The sequence below is a fragment of the Trachypithecus francoisi genome, unplaced genomic scaffold, assembly GCF_009764315.1.
Source record: "Trachypithecus francoisi isolate TF-2019V2 unplaced genomic scaffold, Tfra_2.0 Lachesis_group11, whole genome shotgun sequence".
Classification (NCBI taxonomy): domain Eukaryota; kingdom Metazoa; phylum Chordata; class Mammalia; order Primates; family Cercopithecidae; genus Trachypithecus; species Trachypithecus francoisi.
In genome coordinates this window covers 2,003,553-2,029,022 of record NW_022681456.1, presented here as the reverse complement: position 1 = coordinate 2,029,022, position 25,470 = coordinate 2,003,553, and the positions used below count along the sequence as shown (strand labels likewise).

At 50.2% G+C, this 25,470-nt stretch overlaps 1 protein-coding gene across 1 annotated transcript in view; it reads left to right on the top strand.

The window, feature by feature from the left end:
• ADGRD1 (adhesion G protein-coupled receptor D1) overlaps window positions 1-13,257 on the top strand; it is a 224,765-nt gene extending 211,508 nt beyond the window's left edge. The window contains 5 exon segments of the mRNA XM_033220087.1: window positions 2,923-3,014; window positions 7,195-7,321; window positions 8,130-8,171; window positions 9,275-9,367; window positions 10,957-13,257. Coding sequence (XP_033075978.1) covers window positions 2,923-3,014; window positions 7,195-7,321; window positions 8,130-8,171; window positions 9,275-9,367; window positions 10,957-11,052 — 450 coding nt within the window. The 3' untranslated portion in view covers window positions 11,053-13,257.
• The last annotated feature ends 12,213 nt before the right edge of the window (window positions 13,258-25,470 follow it).

Here is a 25,470-nt window from a genome sequence, read left to right as displayed (position 1 = left end):
GCATCACTAACTTTCTATTCCACCTGACCCCAAGGACACTGCTCAGTTCACAGGAAATGGGTTTCATATTATTTCCTTTTAATTTATAATTGTTTAAAATTTAGTTAAAGAATTTGAGTTTTGAATTGGCAACACACAAAATTTAAAGGAAAAGCTTAAGAGTCTATGCATAAATGTGTCTGCCTATGTGTGTTTCTGCATTCCCTGGTTTCCACCCTCTCTCCAAACAGGTAACCCGTGATGCTGGTTTCATGGGTATCCAGGGGGCTTGTGCAGATAGGGGGACTATAACTACATCCCCACCCCATCGCGGCCTTCAGTGTATGTGGGGCCTGTGGCTTCTTCACCAACGAAGAGCTGCCTCAGTCTGTCTCAGACCCAAAAAGGGCTCCATAGAGTGGGTGTGCACGGCAGCCCCGCCCTCCTGTCTGGGTGTGAGCGGCAGCCCCGCCCTCCTGTCTGGGTGTGAGTGGCAGCCCCGCCCTGCTCTCTGTGTGTGCGTGGCAGCCCCGCCCTCCTGTCAGGGTGTGCACGGCAGCCCCGCCCTCCTGTCAGAGTGTGCATGGCAGCCCCGCCCTCCTGTCTGGGTGTGAGCGGCAGCCCCGCCCTCCTGTCTGGGTGTGAGTGGCAGCCCCGCCCTGCTCTCTGTGTGTGCGTGGCAGCCCCGCCCTCCTGTCAGAGTGTGCATGGCAGCCCCGCCCTCCTGTCTGGGTGTGAGCGGCAGCCCCGCCCTCCTGTCTGGGTGTGAGCGGCAGCCCCACCCTGCTCTCTGTGTGTGCGTGGCAGCCCTGCCCTGCTGTCTGGGTGTGGACGTTCAGGTTGTTTCCAATCGTGTTACAGATCAGTCCCCCTCCTGTGTCAGTGGGCGAGGTACCCAGAGTAGAAATCCCTCAAGGGAAAGGGCATGAGTTGCAGAATGGCAGAGTCAGGACCTAGGGAAATCTCCACCCCCAAAACAAGGAAAGAACTGGAAGAGTTGTTTTGAAAAAATACTCGGAATTCTAGAAACAAAGGCATGCACACCAAAAGCAATTATTCAAGAAAAACTTCTGAATCTCAGTAAGAAGAGCAAGCAGAGTCTGTGGCAATTTGACTTGGGGCAACTTTCATTTCCACCCTCCCTCTGTGTGATGCTGTAGCCACCACTGGAGGCACAAAAGTGCTTCCCAGGCAGATGGCCAAGGCCAGCCTGCCCCGAGGGCACGGGCCGCACTCACACATCAGTGGCCATCAGTGGTCTGCAGTTGAAATCCCCACTCCTTGAAGTAATAACTGCACATTAATCACTTACACTTTTGTCACTGTCCTAGTTGAATGGAATCATCACTGCATTTGAAAACCACTGACCTGTCATCCATGCTGCTCCTGCTTTCTGCTCCTGGTTGAGTGTGGCTTTCTTGTTGTTACACAGTGAGGTTGGCTGGAGGGCATCCGCGTTTCTGGACATGCTCTTTGTGCAGACGCCACGCTGGGTGGCTAATATGTTCACTTCTTTTCTCTTCCCTGGCCTTGAGACACTTCTATTATTAGCCTCACTTTACAGATGGGAAAATAAGGGCAACTAAAGTGCATCAGACTATCAGCTGAGCTGGGCATGAGCTGAGCTGCCAGGTGTTGAGGTGGTCAGTGAAAACAGGAGCCGAGGAGGGAACAGTTGGGGTGCTCACTGCCACAATAGTGTCCTAAAGGGCTAGGCAGGAGGGGGCAGTCCCACCATGCACCATTCTCCCCCAGAGAACAGCACCAGGAGGGTCTGAAGCCTCCGTGCAGACAGGGCTGTCTCCTGCTGAGAGAGCCCTGGGCGGAGGGCTCCTGCTGATTCCTGGGCTTGGGAGCTGTGCGAGGAGGAAGGGGAAGGGGAAGGGCTCACAGTGGAAAAGTCCTGGGCACAGAAGGTGCCTTCAAGGCCCCTAGGGTGAGGCGGGCTCAGCTGGTGCTTCCGAAAGGCCTGGCGCGGGCGCCTAGTCCAGGGGTGCAGATATGTGCAACCGCGAGGTTGGTCCATCCCCTGTGGGGCCTCAGCGGCTTGCTCTCTGACTGCAGCTCCCTTCAGAGACTGCCAGGCTCTGGCTGCACCCAGGCTGGTGTAGGGACAGCAGCTGCCCTGTGAGGCTGGCCAAGTCGAGTCCTGTTCCTTGCCTGAAAGTTGGTGCCTGAGAGTTCACGCAGGACTTTCCGCTGGAGCTGCACTCCTTGCTGACTCTGTACATGGCCTCAGAATTTTTCAGACACAAGAGAGAAGGCTAACCCTCACCCTAACCCTGCAGCCGGAGGACATTAGGGGACTCTTCTCCCTGCTGTGCCTGCCTCGCCAGCCTCCTACTGAGGGAGCTGCCCAGGTGACGGGCAGGTTGTGCTGAAGCCGCTATCGGGGGCCCCTCAGTGCCCCCCCCAGCCATAGGTCCCAACAGGAGCCGTCCAGCAGTTTCCCAGCAAGGAGGGGCATTGGCAGGAGAAGACGACGCTCAGCCGCAGGCCCGGGCCGGGGTGGGAGATGAGAGCCAGCCGCTGGGCTGGGGCCTGGCACTTGAGCAGTCATTTGCACAATAGGCACCATCATTCTCATCACCTGGGGCACTGAGGCGCCGAGGACCTGGGTGAGTTGCCCAGGGTCACACTAACTGAGCAGATGCTAAGATGAGGTCTGGCCCAGGCTCTTCCCCTCATGCCTGGGTGTGTTCCTGGGCTAGAACTTGGCTCTGCCGTCTTCACAGCACAGGAGCTCCCAGGTGGGCTTCCATGTTGTGTGTGTCGGTAAAGGCCCGCGGAACAGAGTGAGATTTGTCCCAGTGACGCCCCTGTGTCCCAGGAGCCCTGGCTGGGCAGGGGTAGCCTGTGGTGAGGGCAGTGGCCAGGCGGATGCAGCTCTCCTGCAGGTGCAGCCCAGTCCCTCCTCACCTTCCTCCATGGCTTCTTGTGCAGGTCAACATTGGCATCCTCATCGCTGTGACCAGAGTCATCTCACAGATCAGCGCCGACAACTACAAGATCCATGGAGACCCCAGTGCCTTCAAGTAAGTTGACCTCAGGCTACCAGCAGTGCCACGGCCCTTCTACCCCCAGAGGACTGCTTTGAGGTCACAGGAGAGAGCCACTCCTGCCTCCTGTGGCCGGCACCAAAGCCCTCCACTTGCTCAGTGTCGCTGCGATCTCGGGGCAGCTCTGGCTTCACGCCCTCGCGTGGCTCTCGTGACCCAGGACAAGGCCTTTACCCAGCCCCAGAGCTCCCATGTGTAGAAGAACAGGGTCTACGGATGTTCTCCTAGGGATTTCTTCACCCCAGGGTGGTGAGCAGCTGAGCGGGGGGCGGCAACAGGGAAGATTCTAGAGCCAGAGTCCCTGCCAATCTTGCCTCTGCCCTGGCCATCCGCTGGACTCAGCGAGTTCTTTAGCCTCTCAGCACCTCACCTTCCTCATGTGCAGAACGGGATGATAACAGGTTCCCCCTTGGCTGGCACATCAGGGAAAGTCCAAGGGAGAGTAGTGTCCTGGCGTGCTCTGGGCTGCCCACCTGGAGAAGGGGCGGGGTCTCTGGGAGGGATTCCAGCCGCACAACTCGCTGCCCTCGGGGTGTCCTGACAGCATCTGTTAGGGCCCAGCCAGTTGCAGGTGACAGAAATCCCAGCATGCGCTGGCCTAAGCAGAAGGGGGACTTACTGACGCAGGTGACTGTAAAGTCCAGAGCTCAGAAGCCTAGGCATGGCAGGAATTGTTTGGTAATTGCAGCACTGGGGCCCAGATCCTCTTTCGCATCCTCCGTGTTGGCTTCAGGCTGAGGTCGAGTCTGCCCCCTGGTGGCAGAATGGCTGTGGCAGGGGTTCAGGCCCATGGGGGAGTCCCTGTCCCACCTGCTCAGACAGAGGCCTGTGCCCTCCCTGAGCCAGACCCTGTAGAAGGGATTCACTCATATGACGACTGTTCAGTCAGCACCCCCAAACCACAGGGCCAGAAAGCTGGGGAGGCGGTGCCTCACAGGGAATTTGGGGGCTTTGTGAAGAACAGGGCATGGGTACCAGGCAGCTGACATTCTGTAATATTACTTCAGCCATCGTGTGTCTTTTCTGATGTGAAAGCAAAAGTGGTAAAGATGTCAGCAGTGAATCTATGAGAGAATTAGTCCGCAATGAATTCCAAACACCATAAATTAACCTGACAAGAGGCTGCAGCCTCCTTGGGCTGTTCAGCTCCTGCAAACCTTCAAAGGTTGTGCCCCGTGCGAGAAGAGAAGCTTGTGGGGTCAGAGATCACGTCCTTTCTTCTTCCATTGCTGAGACCAGGCTGGTCTCCTGGACTCCTTGTGGCCTGGCCGGGGAGGGACCTGTCCCTTCCTCACCCAGCCCTCAGCTCCCCAGGCCCTCACCTCAGCATTCAGGGTCGGCCAGTCTGTTGCCAGCTTGTCTCAAGCAAAAGCTCATCCTGCCCTGTCTGAGCCCGATCAGACCACTACTGACTACTCCCACTGTCAGCAGAACACCCCCGTGTACCTGCCTCACACCTGTGCACCAACTTCCATCTCTACCCCACTGCCCCCAGCCTCCCATCAGTGCTCATCCAGGAAGCAGCTTCTGTCCACTGCCTTTGCTTCTCCATGGAAATGTCCTCCAAGCGACAGGCTGGCACTGTGTCTGCAGCTCTTGTGAAGGCTCGAGGTAGCATGCCCCGGGAGAGCATGCCCAGGTCTTTGCAGGGCACAGCTGAAGGCATTGCCCACCAGTCAGGTGGCAGTTCCCACCTGACTCTGCATCTGGCAGCCCAGGGATGCGTCCCTCCCAGGGAGGTGCAGGCAGGCGTCTCTGGGGACAGACCTCTCTGGGTCCCTCTCCATTGTGCAACCCAGCACATTCCCCAATGCCTTCAGCTCCTCTCCTTTGGGCAGCCAGGTCTGCCCCCGGGGGATGCTTCTTCACAGTCTTCTTAGTGTGGATTGTGTAACACTCGACTCCCAGGGCTGAGGAAGCAGAGCCAGGGAGCCGCAGCGCCAGGCAGGAAGAGGGCAGTCACGATATTGTGAGGAAGTTTCCTCAGCACCTTCCTATTCCTCATCCTTTGGTTTTACCCTAGTGATTTTCTTTGTGCCAAGCAGCCCAGTACTCAGTGAATAACGAGATAAGATTCTTCCTCAGGGCCCTCCACAGCGTTGGCTTTCACTCCCCCCAGCCCTCCCCCGACACACAAGAAAAGTGGAGACTAGAACAGGTGAGGTCTGAGAAGGGGGAGAAGCCTGGTTTCACTTTTTTGAAAAGTCTCTGTTTATTGATTGTGATTTCAGACTCCTGAAAAAGAAGCAGGGAATGGTCAGGTTTTATAAGAGGGACCCTGGGGGTGGGGGCGTGAGGGTGAGACCCCCACGGAGGTGCACCTGTGAGCAGGTGGCTGTGGGGGCCGGAGACTCGGCCTGAGCCCCCCAGTCCAGGGCTGACCTTGGGGGAGCAGAAGGGGGTCATAGATCAGAGAGGAAATCACACCCCCTGCCCAGATCCTCCTCCAGATCCAGGGACCCCTTCCTGCTTTTGACTAGGGACACTGACAGCTCTGGCTGTGTTGAGACTCCTCAGAGCTTCAGCTCGGCGTCTTCCCCCAATATTATCTTTTATTGTTCATTTTAAGAAAAGTCAAACCATCACTTTAAAAGTAGCACATTTTGGTTCCTATTTCTCCGTGACCTTTCCTTTCAAATATGGTTTCCCGGGCTGTAAAGATTGTAGCTGAATAATGCATATCTTTGTTTCTCAGAGACAGGTGTTTTATTTCTATTGCGTTAGTGTTATGAGAACAAGCTGGCTGCAGCTTCTCTGAGATCTGAAGTGCTGGAACATGTCTGGGTTTTATAGGCACCCATTGCCAGGAGCTGTCAGTGCCAGGTTCTTGGGCTCTTGACAAGGGAGCTCATTATGGCCGCGTCTCACCTCCTCCAGGGAGGTGCCAGATCTGTGTGCAGCACTGCTGCATGGCCGTCCATTTGTTCACCATTCATTCATTCAGTGTTTATCTCCTGAGAGCCTCTGAGTCCTGGCGCTGGGATGCACTTTGGGGTTACAGAGACAAAAGACCAAGTTCCAGCCTTTAGGGAATCCACAATCTGTCAGGGTGACAGTCTCAGTCACTGGGTGGAGTGATGAAAGGTAAACTGAGGCATGTGACAGTGGCTGACCTGGGCAGCAGGAACTCTAGACTAGTCTCTAGACTTTTCTCTAAGGCAGAAGGTCCCTGCTGTGGAAAGCCCAGCTATTCCAGAAGTCAGGATGGACTGGACTGGAGTTAGCCGGCCATGATTTACACAGCACATCAGGAATGGCTTTGAGGCAGACAGCTGGTGGGCCCAGTCAGAGTGGGTGCTAACTCTGGCCCAGCTGGGGACGTCTGCATACCCTCTGGTCCTGCCCCTGATGAAACCCTCTGTCACCTTAGCTATTACCAGGGGCTGTGGGGCCTCAGTTTCCTTGTTAGAAAATGAATGGGGTCAATATATAACCTGCCTCTCCTGTGTCGAGGGCCCATGGGGCTCCAAGGAGATAAAAACGCATGCTGGTAGGGTGGTGTGTTTGGGGATGGGGCTCTGTCAGTTCACAGCGCAGTTCCGCAAGCCTTTGTTCAGCACGTCCTTTGAGCATGACCAGGCCCATGAAGACGGTCCGTCGGTCCTGCCCTCTGAGAACTCACTGTCAGTGTCACAGGAGGGTTCAGGTGATCAGCGGGGGACACGTGGGCTGCAGCCCAGAGAAGCCTGGAGAATTCTTCCTGGCCATGGCCTCATTTCAGGCCCAGGCCTCGTTGCCCCCTTCCAAGCGTCTCACAGGAGGCCTGGGTTCTGGATGCTTCAGGGGACCCTCTGCTGCTTCAGTCCCCCGAATCTCTCCCCTCCGGCCTGGCTCCTCCTCATCTTTGCCAACAGCTCAAATGCAAGCCCTGGGCCTGGGCAGATTCTCCCTGTGGCCTGTGTGAGCCCTGGGTACTATCTGAACTTTTCCAGAGCTCTCTCCCACCCACCAGCTGTAAGGGGATGGAGGTGTGGAAACACCGAAGCTCCTTCCAGGTAAACGCCTCACCCAAGGCTACCTGCAGGGAGGACCCCAGGTCTTGCTCCCAGCGGGGTGGTGCCTACACCCATCTGGAAGCCTGGCGTCTTGAGGGCAGCCCTCACAGCCTGCACCTGTCCTCCTGCTGCTCAGGATGACTGTCACTGTTTCTCTCCAGGTTGACAGCCAAGGCGGTGGCCGTGCTGCTGCCCATCCTGGGCACCTCGTGGGTCTTTGGCGTGCTTGCTGTCAACGGCTGTGCTGTGGTTTTCCAGTACATGTTTGCCACGCTCAACTCCCTGCAGGTGAGAGCCCACGGGGAGTGGCAGGGAGGTGGGGCCACTGGCCATCAGGAGCAGGCATGCAGGGAGCTAGGGCTGGAGGGAGGCCTGCCCACCCTGCCATACCTCAGGAGCCTGTAATGCAGGGCATCCCCAAAGCCTGAGGACTCTCAGAAAGCAGGGCCTGCAGGATTCTGACCCCTTCAGGGTGGGGCTGCCTGTGCCTCTGGCCGGCATCTGTAGTTGGCACATCCTGGCTGGGAATGGAGGGACAGTAAGACAGTCAGCCTGTGGCAGCTCTGGAAAGAGTCAGGCAAAGAGGTGGCCAGGGCGGCCCCCAGGTGCTGCCCTCTGTGTGAAGGGCCGGGGAGGGTCACCTGGGAACCAAAGACTTGGGATGCCAAGGGTCAGGGCCCTCAGACCCATGGGCCCACGAGGGAGGGCAGGCATGGGTCTCCTTCACCATCCATGGCCCTCCCGGCCCTCCCCAGGCTACTCGAGTTGTGTCTGTGTCTGCAGGCCAGTGGCACGTCTTCCGGAAGTGCCTGCCCTTGCTCCGCACTGAGCCTGCCTGGGAACCCACCTGCCATTGCACCTTTGCCCACGCAGCCCCCCCCACTCTGAGCTCGGTCCAAGCAGCTGCCTGAATCTAGGTTGGGTCACAGGGTGGGACCCAGGACGCCCCTCCGTCCTCACGGGCCCCAGGTCATGGGACCTGGTATCACAGCGTGCGGTGCCAGTGCCACTCTCAGGCTGCATGGAGGAACCTCCAGACAGTGTTCCTAACTACATGCAAAGGGCTCTAATCTCCGTTTCTTCCCTCCCTTCCCAGGGACTGTTCATCTTCCTCTTCCATTGTCTCCTGAATTCAGAGGTACGTCCACTCTACTTCCTAGTAGTATGAAGCTGGCTTTTCCTTTCTGAAAGGTCACAGGAGTGGGACTAGCGTTGCCCTGTCAGGGTGGTGTCTGGGACTCAAATCCTGAGCCAGCCGTGTTCCTGATGACAAGTTGTGTGCCCTGCGCCTGCTGCTCGGCAGCTCTTCTCTCCCTGCCTCGTTGCTCAGCGATGGACAAGCATCTTCTCTCCCTGGAGAAGTGGCGACTGCATCTTGGAGAGATGCAGGCGTATTCCCCAAAGTCCTCCTCAAGGCCTTGGGGAAGCTGGTCTGGCTGTGAGAGGGAGGGCTGTTGTCCACGGGAGCTGGGAAGGGGACTTTTGTGACGTGGCTTCCTTGGACTCTGGGGCAGCCAGCACAGGCTCATTCTTCTCGGTGCTGCTCTGAGCCTGGCACCTGCCATGTACTTGGCTGGGGGAAAGCAGGGGCTGCCCCAAGGATTTCTGTTCCTGTGGGAGAACTTTTCCCAAGTCAGCTTTGAGCCCCTGCCAGGCTGACGCTGTGGGAGCTGCCTTGGGGTGGGGAATGGGCCAGGGCAGAGGGGTCACCCTGCCCGGTCTCTCTCAGTGGCGGTGTCCGTTTGCAAGGACAGGCCAAGTGGGCCGAGGAGGGCAGAGCAGAGAGTCGCTGAGCAGGATGGTGAGCGGGCAGAAGGGCTGCATGATCACAATGCCCAGTGACCCCTTGCAAGGCCTGAGGTGGCTCCGGGTGGCGGGAAGGCAGTGCAGCCATGGAAGGCGGGAAGGCAGTGCAGCCATGGAAGTCCACTCACCCGCCCACCGCGCATTTTTGTTTATTTGCTTCTCTCACACTCACCCCGGGACATTCATTGCTGAGTGTGAGGAGCCCAGCAGAGTCCACTCCAGACCCAGCTTCCCTGGCCTGCGACACAACCTGGGTCTGCCACACAGAGCAGCGATGCACAGCTCAGCTGTGGAGCCACCAGCTCCGACTCTGATAGTTCCAAATCCCAACCTTCCCCGCGCTTCTGGTTCCGGGGTTGCACCGGACAGACTGCTCTGGTTACGGCTGTTGCAGCCTCTGAAATTGCTTCTCATGATCCCTTCCCTGCTTTCAAGGTGAGAGCTGCCTTCAAGCACAAAACCAAGGTCTGGTCCCTCACGAGCAGCTCCAGCCGCACGGCCAACGCGAAGCCCTTCCACTCGGACATCGTGAGTGCAGCCTCCTTAAGCCGAGGGTCCCAGCCCATCCTCTGTCCCCAGGCTCAGTCGTCAGCAGGATGGGGTGTGCATCAGCAGGATGGGGTGTGCAGGCAACAGGATGGGGTGTGAGGCAGCAGGAGGGGGTGTGCATCAGCAGGAGGGGGTGTGAGGCAGCAGGATGGGGTGTGCATCAGCAGGAGGGGGTGTGCATCAGCAGGAGGGGGTGTGAGGCAGCAGGATGGGGTGTGCATCAGCAGGAGGGGGTGTGCATCAGCAGGAGGGGGTGCGCAGGCAGCAGGAGGGGATGTGCATCAGCAGGAGGGGGTGTGCATCAGCAGGAGGGGGTGTGCATCAGCAGGAGGGGGTGTGCAGGCAGCAGGAGGGGGTGTGCAGGCAGCAGGAGGGGGTGTGCAGGCAGCAGGAGGGGGTGTGCAGGCAGCAGGAGGGGGTGTGCAGGCAGCAGGATGGGGTGTGCAGGCAGCAGGATGGGGTGTGAGGCAGCAGGAGGGGGTGTGCATCAGCAGGATGGGGTGTGCAGGCAGCAGGAGGGGGTGTGCATCAGCAGGAGGGGGTGTGCATCAGCAGGAGGGGGTGTGCAGGCAGCAGGAGGGGGTGTGCAGGCAGCAGGATGGGATGTGCAGGCAGCAGGATGGGGTGTGCATCAGCAGGATGGGGTGTGAGGCAGCAGGAGGGGGTGTGCATCAGCAGGAGGGGGTGTGAGGCAGCAGGAGGGGGTGTGCATCAGCAGGAGGGGCTGTGCAGGCAGCAGAGGTGGCTTCGGGTGCCCAGCAGTCTTTGTCCCCCTCTCCTGCCTGACTCCGGCCCGCAGGCTGCATGTGCTCTGGGCTTGTGTCCCCCACACAGTGCTCTGTGTCCTGATGAAGTCACCATAGCCCACCCCTTTGACCCCGAAGGGTCAGGGCTTCTTGTGTTCACTTAGGGATGGAAGGACTTAGAGAGCCACTGACCATGAGGTGGCCCATCCCCGCTGCCCTCCAGAGCCCAGGCAGGCCCCCAGGCAGTCTGGAGCAGGCCCTGTTAGGGTTCTCACTGCGCCACCGCTTCCCGCCTGCTGGAGCCCTGCCCCAGTGTCCCATCCTCAGAAGTCCTTCCCTGCACATGGTGCTCAATCAAGGTGCTCCCACCCAATTTCGCACTCTGCCTCCACCCGTAGCTGTGTGGTTTTCCGTTTGCTTAGGGACCATGTCTGCCCTGCTCCACGGGAGCTAGCTGGCTCATGCACTGCTCTAGCCCCACAGCTACAACTGTGCCAGGTGCGTGGCACGCTCCGTGACTCACCATGGAATGACACCAGCATGGACAGATGCACGGGGGTGAAGGCATGGGTGCCAGGCGGATGGGTGAGCAGAGAGGGAGTGAGCACTCAGCACAGCATGCTTGCGGTGCCCAGAAGGGAGGTCAGTGTGAACTCTGCGGGTGGAGATGCCACAGTGTAGACATCCCCCAGGAGATGCACCTTGCCCCACCGCAGGGAGAATCCTCAGGCAGCTGTGGGCCCAGTGCTCCCCGTGCTCACTGGGCTTATGGCTCTCCCCCGGGAGCAGGCCCTTCACTGCTCATCCGTTTATGCTTTGCAGATGAATGGAGCCCGGCCAGGCACGGCCTCCACCAAGCTCAGCCCCTGGGACAAGAGCAGCCACTCTGCCCACCGCATAGACCTGTCAGCTGTGTGAGCCGGGAGGCTGCCAACCAGGCCAGGCTGCGCTCAGAATACCGCCCCCCCAAACGGAATGAAACGCCGCATCTTTGCCCATGGGACCCTCTCCTTGCCGCTGTCTGGACTTGGGCGTTATGGCCCCGAGAGAGCCGTCCTCCCGTGACTCTGGCTGTCAGAGCACACTGCTGAGCCCAGCAGCCTGATGCCCAGGCCAGCGTGGGCCCTCCTGCCTCACGTCCACCCGTGGGCTGAGTGACTCCCTCTGGGGACTCCCAGGACACAGTGGCCTGACTGTGATGCTGCCCTTGAGCCTCCCTTCGTCACTGAGCACCAGACCCAGCGAGGCCAGGACACTCAGGGCCTGGTCCCACAGCCCCAGGAGGGGACGTTCAGCCTCTGTGCCTTGGTGGGACTTGGGGACTCAGGGCCAAAGAGGTGGTTCAGGTCCCCACGCACCCCCAGACAGTCAGGTGCAGGCAGCTGGGGGTGTGTGGGGAAGAGCATGAGGAGACCCCAGTGTCTGAATTCACTGGTGAGTTCCCCACAGCCGGCGCCAGCCGTGGTGTCTCCATAGGTGATGCCAGTGTGGGCCAACCTGTGCTGTCATCAGTTTGGGGCCCTACCCAAGCCGAGCTCAAGCCGTGGGCGGGAGTGGTGGACTCTCCAGGTGAGGGTGACCCCTCTGCCCTGTCCTTGGGGGTCCCCTCTCTTCACGTGAAGAGCCAGTCGGGCCTTGAGACCGCCTGATGGTGCCAGTGCTTGGGGGAGCTTCTTGGCCATCCTCTCTGAGTTTTGCCTCTTTGGACCCCAATTCAGCCTTAAGATGCCCCCTTCTCTCCTTGTGTGCGAGCCTCCTTGGTGGTTCTTGGGCCACAGGAGCCGGTTGTGTCCCTGCAGTGCCTGGTGTCCAGGTGGAAAATGGAGGGCATTTTCCAAGACACCACTTTCCCCGGAGCCGTCCTCATGACTCACAGGCACTCTCCTCAGTTTCTACTGGGCAGACCACGCGGCAGGTAGCACCCTGCGCTCCATCTGGTCACCACGAGGGTGACCCACGCTGAGTCCCCACTGACCTGCAGAGGGAGGGCTGGCGACAGCCTTGTCGTCTGTGTTGAGGGAAATTGATGGACTCAGACTCAGCCCCAGAGGAGATGGGATCATCGTTACGGACCTGGGTGTGGACATGATCCTGCGGAACACAGGTTTGGGATCACAGATGTGAATGAAGACGCCACTGAGATACGGGCTGAGGTTCATACTGTGCCGAGCGCACCCGTGGTGACTGTGAAACGTGGGTGAGACGTTCCAACCTGGTTTTCATACTGGAAAGTTCCTTTAAAACTGTGGCCGTGATTCCATTCAGCCCTCCGCGGCCCCGTCTGCCTTCTTTCCGTGCTTCAGAGGGAGTTTTCCATGGAGCTTGTGGCCCTTCTGCATCCCGCCTGGTGGCTTCTTAATGGAACTCTCCCCTGGCCACCTGGAGTGGACCAGTCGTCTGCAGGCCTCTCCTGCATGGGGAGGGTGGGCAGGGAGCAGTATGTCTGCAGGGGTGAACCTTTGCTCTTCTGTCAGGCAAGGCCCGTGCTGCACCAGCCACCTGACACATGGTGACAGTGCCACGGGCCCTGCGTGTGGCCCCTGCACCCGTGCTGTGGCAGGCACACCTGGCAGCTGCAGGCCAAGGCTGCTGTTCGGCGAAGAGTCCCATGTTGAGTGTGGACTAAAGTCCCATGTTTAACACTGCCCCAGGCTCCCGTGACCCCAGAAACCAGGTCACGTGGACCACGGTGGCAGACCCTCATCACGCCCGTGAGCACCTAGAAGTGAGAACACTGTATTCCTACAATTTACACTTGGATATTTTTCCTTATTTAGTTTCTAGTGAAAGAAATCAAGTAAGGAACTATCTTTACTTTAGATGGAATTATTCGTTTTTTTTTTTAACTGTTGCCATATTCATCTATATAGCTAATATTTTCAAGATAAGTAAAGAACAAAACCTCTCTAAACCTTTTATTTCCAATGAATGAAAGTCGTGCACTTTATTTATAGGCTCTATGTTTTGGCTTCTGCAGTACTTTTATTATCTACACATAATTTGGCCAAAAATAAGAAATTGGAAAGAATTACATGTTTAGTTTATAGTAGAAGATGATGACACTAAGTTGTGAAAATATGTTGCGATTTTTATGAAATAAAATCTTCATGTCCTTAAAAGAAAGTGTGCTCCTTAAAATCTGTTGCTGGTGGAATGTGAACAGGACAGTGAGTCTCTAAACACACATCAGTAACATCCCAGGCTGGGGTCTGCTCAGTAGACATTCACTCAGCACCTACTGTGAGCTCCACACATTCGTGCTCTGGGGATGCCCCGGGAGCCTCTGTCCCAGGGATGGGGTATGAACAAAAACCAGGGGCAAGCAGCAGGCCTGGGAAGGACGCATGGGAAGGAGGCCTGGAGGGACATGCACAGGCCTTTGTCTGCCCAGGGTAATTTATGCAAAATACACGGCTGCTGCTTCAAAGGAGGTGGAGTTTAGCCACATGTCACACCCCCAAATACACTCATCCATTCCTTCCCCATGTTGCTTTTCTGCTTTTTACAGAATTTACAGAGATGTAATTTACATGGTCCTACATTGCCTCTGCTGTGCAGCCATCTGCTTTTATTTTTTTTATTATTTCTTTTCTTTTGAGGCAGAGTCTCTTTGTCACCCACCCTGGAGTACAGTGGTGCCATCTTGGTTCACTGCAACCTCCGCCTCCCAGGATCAAGCCATTCTCCCTCCTCAACATCCCAAGTAACTGGGACTACAGGCATTCACCACCACAACCAGCTAATTTTTGTATTTTTAGTAGAGACGGGATTTCACCATGTTGGCCAGGCTGGTCTTGAACTCCCGACCTCAGGTGATCCGCCTGCCTCAGACTCGCAAAGTGCTGGGATTACAAGTGTGAGCCACCATACCAGGCCCGCCGTCTGCTTTTAATATGCACTCATGAACCACTTTCCATAGTACTCTATTGTTCATAATTATGATTGTAATATAAAGTGTTCTGTTACATATTATATTTTACCAAAAATCTTGCACTCGTTCACAACTGGATTATTTCTATGATTCTGTGTCATATATCAACATTTACATATTTATCATATATTTATGTAACATTTGAATGTTTTTTATATCTATAATATATAATAGAGGGATAGATATAGTGTCTTTGTGCTTATGGCTTTCTTATTTTTTATGTTGATTATTTTTTAGGTTAAAAATTTGGAAAAAGAAAAAAAAAGAGTTTTGCATCAAAAAGTAAAGAATTCCATGACTCTTGAAACATTCTGCCAAATTCTTTACCAAAGAGTCATCGGGTCAGTTTTCGCTGCTGGTGATAACTTATTAGTATTCTCATTGAGAACTTGTGGATACTCTCATTTCTCAAAACTTTTACAGGAAAGGTGAGCAGTGTTCTCATCACCAGCTTAGTATGTGTGAAACTTATCGTTTGTATTTTCTTGATTACTACTGAGTTTGAACAGTCTTTCATATGTCTTTTTATTTTCTTAGGAAGGTGGCTACAATTCTGAATATAGAAGGGAGATGTTTCATTTATTTACGGTATCACTCATTGCCCTGCACCCATCCCAAGTGCGCTCTCCTGTGGTGACTGTGGGACCAGGTCCCACGGGAGCTGCACACATGGTGACAGGATCCAGCAGCTGTGGCCAGGAGAAATGCCTCAGCTGGTGCCACCCATCCCGGTTGGTGCAGGGCCCTCCCTCTCCCACAAGCCACTTGACGCCCAGCCTTGGCCAGGCCCCTCCCTTTAGCTTCCGGGGATGAGGGGACGAGTCAGGTTGGTGGAGCTGCAAGCATGGGGCAGAGGGGTCACCCTGGAAGGAGGGTCCCCTGAGTGCCCTCCTGCATCCCAGCCCCTCCTCCACAGCGAGCTGCTCCTGCCGCCCTCAGACTTCCTTCAGAGGCATCAGAAATTACAGTCCACAAATGGAATCATTATTTTCATGCTCCAACAGGCCTTTAAAAATACTTTTTTTTCAGCTAAATTTAGGGAGTTGGGAAGTGAGCAAAGAAGATACGGGCAGTGTGCATCATCGTACAATTCCCTGCTTGCTTCTAGATGGTATTTGGTTCCTCTTTGCCCAGCCTCCATTTTTAGCCTTTACGCCGGTTTGTGCTAGGATGACTCCTCCTAAAGGCTGTGTTGTTATTGGCTGTGCTTTCCAAGCCAGTCTGAGGATCTCTGCATTTAACTGGCGAATTGACATCTTGATATTTATGTGATCTGTTTGTAACATTTTGCATCTGTCATTTTATTCATGCTTCCTGGGTTTTTTTGTGGTGGGGGGTCGCAGTGGAGGGGCTGCGGGGAGTGTTGTTCTGTTATTTCTTTTTGTTTTGGTTTTTGATGTCTGGGTTGCAATCTTTTACAAGAATTTGCTTCAGAGCTATCTTGGCTTTTCCCTGACTACATCTGCACTAGTGCCATAGTACAGTCCCGCATAACTTAGTATTTCGTGCGCACTTACTATTGGCAACTTTTGTTTCTGTTTGGTATTTAAAGAAAGGATTTTCAGGCCGGGCACAGTGGCTCATGCCTGTAATCCCAGCACTTACGGGAGATGAAGGCTGGCAGATCACTTGAACTCAGGTATTTGAGACCAGCCTGGCCAACATGGCAAAACCCTGTCTGTCTGTATTAAAAATACAAAAATTAGCTGGGTGTGGTGGTGTGTACCTGTAGTCCCAGTTACTTGTGGGGCTGAGGCAGGAGAATCTCTTGGGCCTGGAAAGTTGAGGCTGCAGTGAGCCATGATTGCACCACTGTGCTCCAGCCTGGGTGACAGAGCAAGACTCTGTCTCAAAAAATAAAAAATAAAAGGATTTTTATATTAGTGTTTTTACTCTTAAAAGTTATACACATTCCTGCTATTTTAATCTTATTTATAAATTAAGCAAATTTAAATTGTTAATCTACTTTTTAAAAATTAATAGGCTTTATTTTTAGAGCACTTTTAAGTCTACAGAACAACTGAGCTTCCTCATACCTCCCTTTCCCCATCCCACTCCTGCAGTTTCCCCGATCATCAACATCTTGCGTCAGTGCGGCGCATCTGTCACAATTGGCGAATGAATGTTGATGCACTGTTGTTAACAAGAGTCCATAGTTTACACCAGGGCTCACTCTGTGTTATACTGTTCTATGGGCTTTGACAAAGGTATTGACTTACAGCACCATGTAGCTTCACTGCCCTAAAACACCCTCTGGGGTTCACCTGTTCATCTCTTCTCTCTCCCCAACTAACCCTGACAACCACTTTTTTTTTTTAAACTGTTTCTATACTTTGCCTTTCCCAGAATGTCGTATAGTTAGAATCATACAGTATGTATGTTTTTCAGATGAGGTTCTTTTGCATAGCAATATGCATTTAAGGTTCCTCTATATCTTTATGGCTTGACAGATCATTTCTTTTTATTGCTGTATAATATTCCATTGTGTGGAGGTGCCCCACTGTTTATCCATTCACCTATGAAGGACAGCTTCGTTGCTTCCACATTTTGGCAGTGATGAGTAAAGCTAATATAAGCATTTTTGTGCAGGTTTTTGTGTGGAAGTAAGTTTTCATCCCATTTGGATAAATACTAAGGAGCATGATTGCTGGACTGTATGGTAAGAAAATGTTTAGTTTTATAAGAGACTGCCAAGTAGCTGCACCATTTTGCATTCCTGCCAGCAGTGAATGAGTTTCTGTTGTTCCACATCCTCACTAGGATTTTGTGTTGTCAGTGTGTTGAATGTTAGCCATACTAATAGGTGTGTAGTGACATCTGATTGTCTGAATTTTCAGTTCCCTAATGGCATATGATATTGAGCACTACTCCCCAAGTTTTGGGTGTTTGTTCTAACCCAGTCAGTATCTGAATTGGCCATTTCTCCTTGCAGTTCATCAGTTTGCCTCATGTATTGGGGTGTTCTGTTGTTTGGTGCATACACAGTGAGGACTGCTATGTCTCCTTGGAGAACTGATTGCTTTATCATCTATTGCCTCTCCTTATCTCTGCACCCTCTTTGTTCACTGGTCCTCTGATGATTCTGGAATTTGTTCTGAAGTACTTTGCTGAGTGAACACTTGCCATGTGAACATTTTAAGTTCATAAAAAAGGAGAGTATCTTTTTTTTTTTTCTTTGTAAGTATCAAGATACACAATTCTGATGTCACATCCTTTTCCCCAGAAACATCTATAGGTATGATTGTTTTTCTTTTTTTCTTTTCTTTTTTTTTTTTTTTGAGACGGAGTCTTGCTCTGTCCCCCAGGCTGGAGTGCAGTGGCGCATCTCAGCTCACTGCAAGCTCTGCCTCCCAGGTTCACACCATCCTCCTGCCTCAGCCTCCCGAGTAGCTGAGACTACAGGTGCACACCACCACACCTGGCTAATTTTTTTGTATTTTTAGTAGAGACGGGGTTTCACCATGTTAGCCAGGATGATCTTGATCTCCTGACCTTGTGATCACCCACCTTGGCCTCCCAAAGTGTTGGGATTACAGGCGTGAGCCACTGTGCCCGGCCTAGGTATGATTCTTTAATGAAGAAGAGAAATGCAGAAGTTAATAACATAATTTCATGTGAAAGTCAACTTACCCTCATCTGATCTCTTTGGAAAATTTCAAGATTCTTTCCCTTACAATTTAATTTTTAACCAGATTATGTACTGATACTGTTTTCATTCTCAGTTTTTAGTAGAACATAGACATGCCACTCTTTCAAATCCCAGGCCTTTTATGCTATCCTTTCTGAGTTGCAGCTCTGATGGCGTATTTGAGATGTGCGTTCATCTCCGTTAGGGACTCCCGTTGTTCACGAGTTGGGAATCTGTGCTGTGTCCTTTGTGTTTATCATCATCTCTTTTTATTTTACTTTTACATTTTCTTGGTATTTTGGATATATTTTATAAAATAATTGTTACTTACCAAACTTGTATTTTTTTCGGGGTCAGTTCTCCATTTCCTGCTTTCAACGAAGGTTTTATTTAGTCTACTGTGGTTTTCATTCTGCTGCAGAGCACATTTTATCCAGATGGCTTCTTCTTGATGTGATGCAGTGTGTTCTTTTATCTCATTGATAAAAGAAAACAGCCATGCTGTGAATTTTACTTGCTTCACTTGAAAATCTTTTCCAAGAAGAACATTTTCTTCTTTTTACGATGTATTTGCATTGCAAATCTTTTGCAGCGTCATTATTTTTTTTTCTTATTCGTGAGTTTACTCTGGAGATCAGGATTGTTTTCCTGAATCTCAATGGATTTTCCCATGGCTAGGGTGGCTATTAATGAGACTTTCTGGAATATAAGGATGGGACTAGATTGTGGGTTGAGTGGAAAGAACTCTATGGCAGACTCCAGGATACTGATCCGTGGTTCCCAGCCTGTGGTGGGCCATGCAGAGCTGTTTTTTTAAACAAGTTATCTGCTAATCAATATCTACCCTAAGCATTGTCTACAGTTTGAATAAACAATGTGTCTCCAACATCTAGGTGCCTGTCTTTCCAAATGTAGATCATGCTGTAATTAATAAGAAGTTCACTTAAAAGCTTCATTGCAATCATAACTGTAGACTGACCTTGTGTATTTTTTAACTGGTGAATATTTATCATGCAGTTCCTCTTCAACCAGTCATTTTTATTAGCGAATGTCAGGGCCCTCCAGCATAAGCAATTAAAATCAGCGCTGTGTAAATCAAAAGGTGAGACTTGGCTGCATCTCGATCCCATTATTGACCTGACGGTTTTGTCTTCATAAAGAATTCCTGCTGTCCACAGATTGGATTTCTGTGTTCCGTTCTCCATGTCTCATTTAAAAACATAAACATTTTAGAACATTTTAGGTTTATAGAAAAATTGTGAAAATAATACAGAAGGTCTCCATGTAACCCACACCTAGTTTTCTCTATTATTAACATCTTATGTTAATATGGCACATTTGTTACAGATAATGAACCAGTATTAACGTTGTATCACCTAAAGTAGTACTTTATTCCAGTTTCTCCAGGTGTTCCCTTGTATCCTTTCTCCCTTGTAGGATACTATTTCAGATGCCATATTACACTTAGTAGCCACGTCTCCTTAGGTTCCTCCTGGCCATGACAGTTTCTGAGTCTCTCTCTTTTTTTAATGACCTTGACAGTTTTAAGGATTAATGATCAGGTATGTTGTAGAATGTACTTCAGTTGGGTTGGATCTGATGTTTTTCTCATGCCTGACTTGCGTTATGGGTTTTGGGGAGGAAGACCATAGAGGTAAAGTGTCATTCGCATCGCATCATGTCAAGGGTATGTACATACTATCAACATGACTTATATGTTGACTTGTATGTTGACATATGACTTATATGTTGATGACCTTAATCACTGAGCTGAGGTAGTGTTTGTCCGGTTTCTCCGATGGGAAATTATTCCCTCCCTGTCTCCCCATTCCATCCTGTTGAGAAGGAAGCCACTGTGCATAGCCCACACTAAAGGAATGTGGAGTTATGTTCTACCTCCTCAAGGAAGGAGGCTTTGCAGAAATTATTTTGAATTCTTCTGCATGGGAGATGTCTATTCTTCCCCATTTATTAATTAATTCAGCCACTGATAACAGTATAGACTCATGGATACTTACTGTATGGATTACTATCCAATACTACTTTAATGATTTTGTTGCTCAAATTATTCCAGCTTTGGCCATTGAGAGCTTTCTCAGTTCTTGGATCTTGTGTCCCTCTGACATACCATTTGTGTGTGTGTGTGTGGTGTGTGTGTGTGTGTGTGTGTGTGAGAGAGAGAGAGAGAGAGAGAGAGAGAGAGAGAGAGAGGAGAGAGAGAGAGAGAGAGAGCGAGCGAGCGCACTTCCTCTATTAGATATGTGTTTTGCAATTATTTTCCTCTAGTCCATGGCTTGCCTTCTCATTCTCTTAACAGGGTCTTTCACAGAGCAAAAGTTTTATTTATTTATGTTTTTATCTTTTATTTTAGGTTCAGGGATACATGTGCAGGTTTGTTACAGGTAAATTGCATGTCACAGGGGTTTGATGTACAGAGTGTTAAGCATAGTACCCAGTAAGGTAATTTTTCAATCTTCATCTCCCTCCTTCCACTCTCAAGTAGGCCCCCCAGTGTCTGTTGTTCTCTTCTTTGTGTCCATGTGTGCTCAATGTCTAACTCCCACTTATAAGTGAGAACATATGGTATTTGGCTTTCTGTTCCTGTGTTAGTTCACTTGGGATGACAGCCTCCAGCTCCATCCATGTTGCTGCAGAGGACATGATCTTACTCTCTTTTTATGGCTGTGTAAGATTCTGTGTTGTATATCTATCACATTTTCTTTATCCAGTCTACCATTGATGAGCATTTAGGTTGATTCCATGTCTTTGCTATTGTGAACAGTCCTGTGATGAACATACATGTGCACATGTCTTTATGGTAGAACAATTTATATTCCTTTGAGTATATACCCAATAAGGGATTGCTGGGTTCAAATGGTAATTTTGCTTTGACATCTTTGAGAAATTGCCAAAGAGAAGTTTTATTTTAATAAAGTTCAATTTATCAATTTTGTCTTTTGTCAGTTGTACTTTTGGTATCATGTCTAGGAACTCTTCAGCAAAACCTAGATCCAAAAGATTTTCTTCTAAAAGGGCTATAGTTTCAGTTTTAAATTTTAATATAGAATCCTTTAAAAAAAAAAAAACTTTTGCATAAAGTGTAAAGCTGAAGTCAAGACACATCCTTTTTGCCTATGGATATCTTAATGGACATTCAGTTGTACTAGCCTCATTTGTTCGAAGATCTCTCCTCTCACTATTGACTTGCCTTTGCTCCTTCATCAAAGATCAGTGGACTATACTTGTATGGTTATAGTTCTGGGTTCTCCATTCTATTCCATTGGCATGCGTGTCTGTTTGTTTCCCTTCCAGTACCACACTGTCTTGATTATTTAGCTTTATGGTAATTGTTCAAATCAGGAAGTATGAGTCACCATACGTGTTCTTCCTCAGAATTCTATTGGCTATTCTAGGCCTTTTGTCTTTCCACATAAATTTTAGAATCAGTTTGTCAATATCTACAAAATACCTTGCTGAGATGCTGATTGGGATTTCAATTAATCCATAAGTCAATCTTGAACAATTCATTTCTTAACAATATTGAGTCTTCCCATCCATGAATATGGAATATGTCTTCATCTATTTTGACTTTTAGAATTGGAATAATTTCTTATTTAAATGTTTGGTAGAATTTAGACTTACTTTTTGATTCCAATGTATATACTTTTAATTAATTAATTTTTAGAGACAGGGTCTCACTCTGTCACCTAGGATGGAGTGCAATGGCATGATCACAACTCACTGCAGTCTCAACCTCTTGGGATCAAGCAGTCCTCCCACCTCAGCATCTCAAGTAGCTGGGACTACAGGTATGCACCACTGCACCTGGCAAGTTTTAACCCTTTTGTTGTGTGTGTGGGATGAGGTCTCGCTCTGTTGACCAGGCTGGTCTCAAATTCCTGGACTCAAGTGATTCTCCTACCTCAGCATCCCAAAGTGCTAGGATTACAGGCATGAGGTACCATGCCCAATGTCTATTTTTAACTAGTTTTTATTTTATTTTTAGTGATCGCCCTACAGACTGAAATATAGATTTTAATCTAAATCCATCTGCAAATAAGAGTATACCACAGGTATACAGGTATCTTATAACATTGTATCTCAATTCCCTCTGGCCCCATGCCCTGTGATCATCCAGCTCACTTGTCTATGTGGTATAATTATCTAATACATCGATGCTGTAACAAGTTTAAACAGCTATTTTTAGATCAATCAAAAGCAAAATATATATATATTTTTTTTTTCTTTCAGCTCCATTTACTTTTCTCTGATGCTCTTCCATTCTTTATGTAGATCTAAGTTTACATCCTGATTGTATCCTTTTCCTTCTCTCTACAGAAATTCTTCATACATTTTTTACAGGGAAGTTCTGCTGGCTAATTCCCTCAAGTTTTGTCTGAAATAGTGTTTATTCTCCTTCACCAATTTAATTTAATTTAATTTAATTTAATTTTATGAGATGGGGTCTCACCATGTTGCCCAGGCTGGTCTCTAACTCCTAAGCTCAAGTTATCCACCTGCCTCGGCCTCCCAAAGTGTGGGATTACAGGCATGAGCCACCACATCCAGCCTCATTCACCTTTATAGAATCATTTTGCTGGATATTATGTTAATTTTACATTGGTGATTTTTTTCTTTCAATAACTTGAGTATTTCACTCCACTGTCTTTTTTGCCTGTATGGTTCATGACAAGAAATCTGCTGTAATTCTTATTCTTGCTCATCTGTAAGTAAGGCATTTTTTCCTCTGACCAAGATTTTCTTTACATCTTTGCTTTCCACAATTTTAATATGAAACATCAAGATTTTCTTTGTATTTATCCTGCTTTGTATTCTCTGAGCTTTCTGGATCTGTGGTTTAGTATCTGTTGTTAATTTTGGAAAGTTCTCAGTTACTATTATTTCAGATGTTTCTTTTGACCCTTTCCTCCAATTTCTTTTTCTGATGCTCCAATTACACGTTTGTTACTTTTTTTTTTTTTTTTTACAGTTGCCTCACAGACTTGGGTGTTATTTGTTCCAATCTTTTTTCTCTTTGCATTTATGTCTGGGAAATTTCTATGACCCTGTCTTCAAGCTCACTGATTGTTTTCTCAATGGCATTTAGTCTACTGATGAGCCTATCAAAGGCATTCTTTGTTTCTGTTAAAGGGCTTTTTATTTCTAGTATTTCATTTTGATTTTTTTCTTAGTCTTTACAGCTCTGCTTACATTAGCCATCTGTTCTTGCACGTTGTGTACTCTTTCCATTATAGCTCTTAACATATTAATCATAGTTATTTTAAATTCCCTGTCTGATAATTTCAATATTTAGTCATATGTGAACCTAGTTCTAATGCTTGGTTTTTTTCTTGTCATTTGTAGTCTTGCAATTTTTGTTGTTATTGTTGTTAAAAGCTGAACATTTTGTATTAGGTATTAGGAACTGAGGTAACAAGGAGTTTAATATGAAGACTTATGTTACCTGGCTAGGAGTTGGGCTATTTAATGTTTGCTGTAGCTGTAGGTGCCAGAGGCTTCAAATTCCTCGTGTCCTTGCTTTTGTCTTTATTCTTGACTTTGGACTTTTCCTGTACACTCCTCCTCATAGAGTCTGCATCTTGCATCTCTTCCAGTTGTAGTTAGTTCCTGTTGTTCTATATTCTTGTTGTCATAGGGGTAATGTGTGTGGTAGAAGAAATGTTCTATCATCTTACAGTAAATCTCAGCCTTTTAGTGGGTTTGTGTCTAGGGTGGTAACCCTCACAAGTGTTACTCCAGTGATAGCATTTCCCCCTTAGTGTAGATAAAAAGACCTGAGGGAGCTGGGAGGAGGGACCACCCTCCCCCAGGTGGGGTGAGGCTTTGGTGAATACTTCACCCTGGAAGACAGGCTGCCTGCTGGCACCATGGCAGGAACAAGCTACAGTTCCCATCCTCTGGCTGCCAGCTCTCTCCTGGCATGTCACCATGGTGCACTTTAACTACACTGGAAATGTTCTCTTCCCCCATCCGCTTCCCTCTTTATTGTCTTTCTGGGGACTTGGAGAATACTGAGACAAATGAGCAGTGTGCAGGCTCTCAGCTAGAGAAGTGGGGATCCGATTCCACTTCTTGATACTTTGGTGCTACAGAAGCTCCCTGGAACTTGGACTCAACTCTGGAAAAACGATGGAAATGGCCTGAAGCATGAGGTCCAGGCTGCCACTTCTGGGTGGAGTCCATGACCTGGAGTGAGAGCTTATGGTGCTTTTTCTGGGCCTGCCCATGGCAGCACACACTTCCTCACTTCTGAACCCATAAAAACCCCTGACTCAGTCAGACTCACAGAGATGTTGGGACTACCAGCTTCAGAGAGGATCTACCAATTGTGGGTCTCCTCTCCACTGAGAGCTGTACAGTCATTGGGACGACCTGCCTGCAGAAAGGAGCTACCTACTGTGGCTCTCCTGTTTACTGAGAGCTGGACACTTGGGATAACCTGCCTGCAGAAAGAAGCTACCCATTTCAGGTCTCCTGAGAGCTGTTCTGTTATTCAATGAAGCTCATCTCTGCCTTGCTGATCCTCCAGTTGTCTGAGTACCTCATGCTTCCTGGACGCGGGACAAGAACTCAGTCCTGCTGATTAGTGGAACTGAAAGAGCTGTAACACAAACAGGGCTGAAACATGCCCCCTCCCCCACTTGCCATGTTGTAGGGGATGAGGAGAGAAGAGCTGTAGCCCTTTGGGGAGCCCAAACCTATGAGCTCCCCAAGCCAAGGCTGTGACACCCTCTTTGGGGCTCTGAAGTTCCTGGTGTCTCCAAGTTTCTGAACACCACCACATTCCTTGTCCAGACACAGGTGCCTGCAATGGAAGCCACATGTGGTACATCTGGTCCAGCTGCTGCCTCACATGGAGCTGGCACCTGTACTGGCACCTGGAGCTGCCCACCCCACCGCAGCAGCTTGTGTGCCTGGTTGCACACAGTGGCCAGACCCCACACTTGCTCGCTTATACACCCCTTGCTGCTCTACGTTTGGCTCACCCTTGGCAGGTGTGGGATCTGGGCCAGTAGTGTGAGCTGAGCGCAGCCTGCTGGGCTGAGTGGACATAATGAGCCCAGTGGGCGTGAACAATACTCAGGCAGAAGGTGCTGCCAGCCACAGAGGTTTCTGGCTGGTGAAGTGACACTCCGAGGATCCCATGACAGTATCAGGACCTCTTCCCTGTCTCTCCCCCAGATGCCGTGGTGTCTACCCAGTAAGTCAAGAACTATCATGTGATGCAGGAGATCTAGTCAGGCTATGGCTAACTTCTAAGAATGGCTCGAGAGTTGGAGTGAGCTGAGGTTCCTGATTCTTTATGGACTGGCCCTGGAAACCCCCTTAGGGCCACTGCTAGATGAGAACAATTCCTTCATTCCCTTCAGCCAGCAGGGCAGTGTTTCTTGTTCACAGCTGGGGGCCTCCTGGATGTCCCCCACGGCAGGAAGGCCCATGCACTGGTTGCTTCTGACTTAGGGCTGAGGGAGAATGAAGGGCTGTGTGGGCAGGTCTGGAAGGGGCACCACCCTCATATCTCCTCCAGCAGATGTGGTTATTCTCTCCCTCCCTGGACAGACATCATTAGAGAAGAGTTAATCAAGAAAGAGCAATGGAGGCTGGGTATGGTGGTTCACGCCTGTAATCCCAGCATTTTGGGAGGCCGAGGCGGGCGGATCACAAGGTGAGGAGTTCGAGACCAGCCTGGTCAACATGGTGAAACCCCATCTCTACTGAAAATAAAAAAAATTAGCTGGGTGCGGTGGTGCGCACC